This window comes from Triticum aestivum, chromosome 7D, assembly GCF_018294505.1.
Source record: "Triticum aestivum cultivar Chinese Spring chromosome 7D, IWGSC CS RefSeq v2.1, whole genome shotgun sequence".
In the NCBI taxonomy this organism is placed as follows: Eukaryota; Viridiplantae; Streptophyta; class Magnoliopsida; order Poales; family Poaceae; genus Triticum; species Triticum aestivum.
Window position 1 is genome coordinate 589,609,952 of NC_057814.1, and position 7,993 is coordinate 589,617,944.

The 7,993-nt window shown below is 41.8% G+C and overlaps 1 protein-coding gene across 1 annotated transcript; it reads left to right on the forward strand.

Annotated features, from left to right (window-relative positions):
* The first annotated feature begins 1,997 nt into the window (after positions 1–1,997).
* Positions 1,998–7,693, forward strand: LOC123169675 (probable LRR receptor-like serine/threonine-protein kinase At3g47570). Its single transcript, XM_044587554.1, has 8 exons — positions 1,998–2,049; positions 3,283–3,831; positions 4,417–4,658; positions 4,796–5,078; positions 5,215–5,963; positions 6,251–6,335; positions 6,401–7,207; positions 7,290–7,693. The coding sequence occupies exons 1-8, from the start codon at positions 1,998–2,000 to the stop codon at positions 7,691–7,693; spliced, it is 3,171 nt and encodes a 1,056-aa protein (XP_044443489.1).
* Positions 7,694–7,993: the final 300 nt, after the last annotated feature.

Genomic DNA, 7,993 nt, shown 5'->3' on the forward strand with positions numbered 1-7,993 from the left:
TAACCAAATTAATGTGGTCATTCATGTGACAGATTGCATTTCTAACCGATATTGATGTTATTTAACACAGAATTTTCATGGAAGATCGTGAATTGATGTATACTGGCTGGCACCTTGGTCAAGCTGCATCCAGTGAATGGGTTGGTCGAACCACACAATTTGTAGAGCATGCATTCTCTAATCCCAGCCTAGTTGAAGGTGACACAATAAAATGTCCATGTGCGAGGTAATGATACAGCCCTCATGTTCTCATTTTAAGAAGGCAGTGTCTAACTAAAGAGGACAAGTAACCATCGTTTTACAAAGATTCCTTGGCACTGCCTATCGCTTTTTGGCACTTACTTAGTATATGAGAAAATTAAGGAACCCCACAGAAATCATGAGGCTGAAAAATCACCTGCATCTGACGGTTACCGTAGGCCGAATCTTTTTCCACAGAGGAGAGGTGGCGTGAAGGCAACACCCATGTGAAGAAGACAAGTAACCATCGTTGCCAAAGACTAAGGGTGTGCACTATAAGAGGTGGTGTGTGAGAGCCGTTCTATGGTATTGGCAGCACTCGATATTTATTTATTTTGAACAATTTCGGCACTCATAAAATAACAAAAGCAAGGAAAAGAAAACAAGACACTACCATATATTCACCTTGTCTTTCTATTGGATTTCATGCCTGGTCTTAATTTCCAACAAGAAGAAAATGGAACTCATTCTCGAGATATATTGGCCGAATAGCCACAGGCTCGAAAGGAGGTTATGTTAGGCACGGTAGACGTATCAGAGGTGGAAGATGGACTTTCTGTTTTGCATTTCAATATAAAAAAATCGGCAAAAGCATTATCAGGTATCCCCTTCACTTACTGACTTCTCTCATCTATATATAGGCGCTATACTGAAGGTACGTAGGAGCTGCATATCAAGCAACTGGCAGTTCGGCACAGTCAAGGCAAGAAGGCGGAGCTTTTCTTCAGAAATCGGCAGCATGGAACGAAAAGGTATGTGTTTCATACATAGCTCCACACTCGTCTTTAGGCAGAACCTTGTGACCATTTATGGAAATGATGTGCAAAGTTTATTTGCACATACCATATTCTGAATATTCTAGGACATGACAGTGTTGGAACTAATCCTGTTATTGGTATTAAGTTCATAGGATCAGATCATGTTTGTTTCATGAGTAATGCATGTCGTCAAAGCTGCGGCCGTATGTGCACGCAGAGTTGTGTTCTGGTGCACAAGGCAAAGCTAATTAAGTTGTATTAGTTAGCTGCATGCATTATGTTCCGCGGAGTCCGAGCGGCCAAGTCGCGTAGCAGATAGATATGGAGAAAGAAGTGGGCGTAGTAGTTGTGGCATGCGCAAAGTGAGCTCCTAGTTTGTTATCTGCGTAGACTTGCAAGTGACTCAAACATGTACGTGTGTAGCTAGCTAAGCGGACTAGTAATCGGATCTAAGCCGATGTGTATGGCTGGACCGTTGTGTGTGCATGCATGCATGCAAGTAGTGGGTGTGTGTGTGCATGGTAGTTAGTAATGGGTTAGTGGCTGCGTTTTAGCCGTGAGTGTCCCGCTATTTAAGCCATGTAATCGCATCTGGTGAAAGCGAGAAGAAATACAAAAAAAGGCACAAGATGTGTGCGTGCCAAGTCTGCGTGTGTGTTCTTCTACCCCTACTGTGCGTGTGTGTTCCTTCTTCCCTGGGGCAAGGCCAACAGCCAGCACGAAGAGGGCTGGTTCCTCATCCTTTTCTTTTCAAAGAATATACGAGAGTAGATGGATCTAGCAGAAATGGAAAAGGATTCATTTAGTAGGTAGGAGCATGAATGGTTCATACTTAATACCAAAGAGAGAAAGTGGAACCTATATATATAGGTAGTTTAACTTTTGTAAACGAGTGCCCACAAGCTATAACGTCATAGCAAAATAAAAAAACAAAGATATTAGAACCATGGGAAATCGGTGCTAGATTGTGGTAAAAAGATCAGTAGCCAATAACAGTGAATGGGAAAAAGGAGGAAGGCGTTAGAAATGTATTACACAATCAACGGAAGAAGTAAGCCATAAATTATATTACAAAACAAAGTGATGTTCAGAAATTGGATTAAAAAATATTGGTTTTGCTAATTATCCCATTATTGGCAAAGAAAATTAGTCACTTGATCTTTCGTAAAGTTCCAATTTTATAGCCTCATATGTGCTGAGATATGTGTTTGTTTTAGCTATTAGATGTTCCTCCGATCAACAAATAATTACTCTATCCATTATAAATGAAAATTAACTGAAGTTCCAGCTCTGTTGTAAACTGACAAAAATAGTTTAACCAGGCTATAAGAATAAATCCATATCTTCAACACTAAATTAATTTCAAGATTCATCATAAAATACACTCACTCCATTCACAAATATATGATGTTCTAACTTTTTCTAAATCAGATGTATATGTACATGTTTTACTCTATTTGTTCATTCATTTCAGTTCTTTTGTGGTCCATATTGAAATATCCAAAACATCTTAAGTGAAGTGTATTGTAGGTCCCTGAACTTTTTCAGGGTTGTCACCTAGGTCCTCGAACTACGAAAATCATCATCGGGGTCCTCAAAGTGCAGTAAGTGTGTCATCTAGGTCCAAAATCCGTTCAACATTAAAGTAGTCCGAGGACCTATATTTTGCTTAGCATGACACACTTGACGTACTTCGAGGACCTGGATGATGATTTTCATAATTTGAGGACTTATGTGGCACCCTTCAAATAGTTCAAGGACCTACTATGCACTTGACTCAAACATCTTATATTTATGAACCGGGGAGGGGGGAGGGGGTAGTATTTTCATACTATACGTATGTGATGTCGTAGATATTAACATACTCTCCTTCCCTTCCAAAATAAGTGAACCATGACACTTATTTTGGACCGGCAAGAGTATTTTTCTGTGGACGAAGGGCAATATATTAATGTCAAGATGACATAAACACTCACCCCACTTCTGCAATGACACAATGTAATAAGAACTAATGGAGACATTAGTAGTAGTGGCTTATTTTTCTAATCGAAACGTCAAGTACCTGATGATGTATGGACAACCACAATTATTATGTCAGCAAGTCTCAACACTGAAACCTTATATATATAGAGCAGCTGAAACAATGTCTATTGTGCTACATCTGCGCAGTATTATAATCGTGAAGTTACAGCAGACAATAATTGCTAGACATGTTAACTGCCTTGTTTTTTAAGTGTAACGTATGCAAATACTTTGAAGCTGATATTTCTGTCATCTTTCCCAGGGTCATCGATGTTTCCTGTTCTTGTGCTGCTTCTCCTGTCATATGTACTGCAACCAGCATTGAGTTCATCTGTTCAGGCACTAGAGCGGTTGTTCCAGCATACAACTGACAGGGATACCTTGCTGGCCTTCAAGTCAAGCCTAAGCAACCAACCGGATGTCCTAGCTGCATGGAACACTACTAGTGACTTCTGCCGGTGGCCAGGTGTCGTTTGTGGCGCTAAGCACACAGACAGGGTCACGGTGCTTAACCTCTCTTTGGAGGGACTTGTTGGCCCGATAATACCTTCCATTGGGAATCTCACCTTCTTGAAAATTCTAGACCTCAGCTTGAACCATTTGCATGGTGAAATACCTTCACAAATTGGTCATCTATCTCGGTTACGATATCTTGACTTGTCCAACAACTCGCTTCATGGTGACATGAACGCTGGGTTGAAGAACTGCACCAGCCTTCAAAGCATCAATCTTGGGTCAAACTTGCTCACTGGAGAAATCCCTTCATGGCTCGGAGGCTTGTCAAGTCTCCGGACCATAATCTTGCAGAAGAGTAACTTCACAGGGATTATTCCGCCATCACTGCCAACCTCTCAGCACTAGAAAACATACATTTAAGATCAAACCAACTTGAGAGCTCCATCCCCGAGGGCCTTGGCAAGCTCGGTAAACTCTTTTACATTGACCTAGGAGAAAACCACCTGTCCGGCACTATTCCTACAACTTTCTACAATCTGACAAGAAGTATTCTGGCGAAACGACACGGGATGAAACCACGAAGATGAACGAATCCTCACGATCGCAATGACACGGGAACTAACAAGAAGAAGCACACACCATGGTAAACACACCGCACATGAACAAGGCATGATGCTCAACCAAGTATGAGGCATGACAAGGCTACTTGAAGCTACTCATGGCAAGAGATGATGCATACAAGAGCACCACATCAAAGCAAGTTTAAATGAGGCCGGAAACAACATATAACAAATCCGGTAAGTCTGGTCCGCACTCTTTCGTTGTGCTGAGATATGTGTTTGTTACGGTAGACAATAATTGCTAGACATGTTAACTGCCTTGTTTTTTAAGTGTAACGTATGCAATTACTTGAAGCTGATATATCTGTCATCTTTCCCAGTGTCATCGATGTTTCCTGTTCTTGTGCTGCTTCTCCTGTCATATGTACTGCAACCAGCATTGAGTTCATCTGTTCAGGCACTAGAGCAGTTGTTCCAGCATACAACTGACATGGATACCTTGCTGGCCTTCAAGTCAAGCCTAAGCAACCAACAGGATGTCCTAGCTGCATGGAACACTACAAGTGATTTCTGCCGGTGGCCAGGTGTCGTTTGTGGCGCTAAGCACACAAACAGGGTCACGGTGCTTAACCTCTCTTCGGAGGGACTTGTTGGCCCGATAATACCTTCCGTTGGGAATCTCACCTTCTTGAAAATTCTAGACCTCAGCTTGAACCATTTGCATGGTGAAATACCTTCACAAATCTCACCTTCTTGTAGTTACGATATCTTGACTTGTCCAACAACTCGCTTCATGGTGACATGAACGCTGGGTTGAAGAACTGCACCAGCCTTCAAAGCATCAATCTTGGGTCAAACTTGCTCACTGGAGAAATCCCTTCATGGCTCGGAGGCTTGTCAAGTCTCCGGACCATAATCTTGCAGAAGAGTAACTTCACAGGGATTATACCACCATCACTTGCCAACCTCTCAGCACTAGAAAAAATACATTTAAGATCAAACCAACTTGAGAGCTCCATCCCCGAGGGCCTTGGCAGGCTCGGTAAACTCTTTTACATTGACCTAGGAGAAAACCACCTGTCCGGCACTATTCCTACAACTTTCTACAATCTTTCTTCTCTGACCCGCTTCAGGGTGACAAAATAATGAGTTGCATGGTACCCTGCCATCTAACTTAGGGGATCACCTCCCAAATCTCCAGTACCTACTCAACAACTTTACAGGAAGCCTTCCAGCTTCTCTTGTCAATGCAACTAAGATATACTCCCTAGACATCTCATTTAACAACTTCACCGGAATAGTGCCTCCTGATATTGGCAAGCTTTGTCCAGACTTCCTCTCTCTAGAAACAAATCAGCTCATGGCAGCTACAGCTCATGATTGGAAGTTCGTCACGTTTTTCGCAAATTGCACACGTCTACGCTTGTTCAACCTCCAGTATAACAAGTTAGGTGGCGTACTGCCAATCTCTTCTACCAACCTATCATCACAACTCCAGATTCTATGTGTTAATCACAATGAGATTTCCGGAAAGATACCATCTGGGTTAAGTAATCTTGGTGGGCTAAATTATTTGCAATTATCTGACAACAGATTCACTGGTATCTTGCCGGATAGCATCGGACAGCTAAGTTCGCTACAAGTCTTAGTCTTTAACGGAAACCGGTTGACAGGATTCATTCCCTCCTCCCTTGGGAACTTGACGAAGCTATTACAACTTTACGCTGGCGAAAACAAGTTTGAGGGACCACTTCCAACAAGCCTAGGGAGACTGCAGGAGCTAACAATAGCAACCTTTGACAACAATAAGTTCACTGGTCCATTGCCTAAAGAGATCTTCAACTTGTCATCCTTGTCATATGCTCTAGATTTTTCAAATAATAATTTCGTTGGCCCTCTTCCACCAGAAGTTGGCTTCCTCACACAGGTTACTTACATACACATCCACTGGAACAACTTACAAGGGCCGTTGCCTAATACACTCAGCAATTGTCAAAGCTTAATAGGTCTTCGGTTTTTTTTTTCTTTTTCGAAAAGGGGGGACTCCCCGTATAGGTCTTCAATGGTAGCATTCCTACAGCTATCAGCAAAATGCGAAGCTTGATATTGCTTTCTTTAGCAGAAAACACACTCTCAGGTGTGATTCCTCGCGAGCTAGGGCTCATGGCTGGCATTGAAGCAATGTATCTTGCATCCAATAAATTGTCGGGTCAGATCCCAGAGGATATGGAGAACATGACATCAATTTACCATTTAGACCTGTCCTTCAACCATCTAGTTGGCAAGGTTCCATTACAAGGTGTGTTCAGTAATGTGACTGGTTTTTATTTTATGGGAATTTTGGGCTCTGCGGTGGCATCTCAGAATTACGTTTGCCCGCATGCCCACCAGAATACACGGAACACAGCTTACGGATACACCATGTCCTTCTAGCAATAGTAATGCCGGTTGTTGTTGGCATCATTATATGTTGTAGTTTGGCACTTATATTCTTCACAATAAGAAGGAAACAAAGGGCTCAGTCCACCAGCATGAGAGGATTCATATTGGTAGATGGAAATTACCCTAGAGTTTCTTATGCTGAATTGCTCCAAGCAACAAGCTGTTTTGCAGCAGACAATTTGATTGGTAAAGGAAGGTATGGATCTGTCTATAAGTGTGACCTGCTGCTAAAAAATATGATGACCACAGTTGCTGTGAAGGTTTTTGATCTTCAACAATCTGGATCCTCCAAAAGTTTTCTAGCCGAGTGTGAGGCACTAAGTAATATCCGCCATCGGAATTTGATTAGTGTCATCACTTGCTGCTCAAGCTCGGACTCAAACCAAAATGACTTCAAAGCCATTGTGTTTGAGTTCATGCCTAATGGGAGCCTAGACAGGTGGTTACATCAAGATGTACATGCAACACAACAACTTCAAGGCTTGACACTAATGCAGCGATTAAATATTGTCGTTGATGTTGCAGATGCACTAGATTACTTGCACAACTGCGAACCACCAATAGTTCACTGTGACTTGAAGCCAAGCAACATTCTTCTTGATAGTGATTTACTTGCTCGCATTGGGGACTTCGGCCTTGCAAAGATTCTTTTAGATCCAGCAGCTGAGCAACAAATTAATTCAAAGAGCTCGGTTGGAATAAGAGGAACAATTGGATATCTCGCTCCAGGTACCTCAAATTTTTTCTAGCACCTACTGTCATATCAGAAATTTTGAATGCCAAATCATGATCTTTTTTCTATGCAATGTAGAATATGGTGAAGGTGGTCAAGTTTCTACATCTGGAGATGTATACAGCTTTGGAAGTGTCATCCTCGAGTTGTTTACAGGCATGGCACCGACGCATAACATGTTCAAAGATGGGCTGACCTTACAGAAGTATGCCAAGAATGCATTCCCAGACATGTTAATGAAGATTGTTGATCCAGCCCTACTGTCCTTTGAAGAAGCTTATGTCAGAAGTTTGCAGGGTGGAAGCTACAAAATGGAAGATGTCTGCAACACCATGTTCTCAATCATGGAAATTGCAATATCATGTTGCAAGCAAGCATCATCAGAGAGGATGTGCATGAGAGATGCAGCAGCTTGGATGCACAAGATAAGAGATAACCATGTTGAAAGAAGGCAAAATGAGCAAGTCATTATAACTGCATAGATGCATTATATGCACCATGCAGTAAGAATAATATTGGCAAGACATGTACAGTATGTCACGCATTCTGCTTGCCATTTGAACCAGAATAGCATTTGTTTAACCTAGCAATCAGACATGGGTTACCACCTGTCCAAACTCCCAGGCGGGCATGGAGCTAGAAAATATTGGCCTACTATTTTGGGTTTTAAATTTATATATTGAAGTATCTATGAAGTATTGTTACACTGAACCGGGTACATAAATTAATATTTATCCATGCATTTTGACTAGTAGCCCTAGTCATCTCACCATGTTAGGTGC

Coding starts and splice junctions, on each gene's coding strand:
- LOC123169675 (XM_044587554.1), top strand. CDS start 1,998: ATGGGAAAAAGGAGGAAGGCGTTAGAAATGTATTACACAATCAACGGA. Junction 3,832..4,416: donor GACCATAATCTTGCAGAAGA/GTAACTTCACAG, acceptor CATCTTTCCCAG/TGTCATCGATGTTTCCTGTT. Junction 5,079..5,214: donor CGAGGGCCTTGGCAGGCTCG/GTAAACTCTTTT, acceptor CATCTAACTTAG/GGGATCACCTCCCAAATCTC.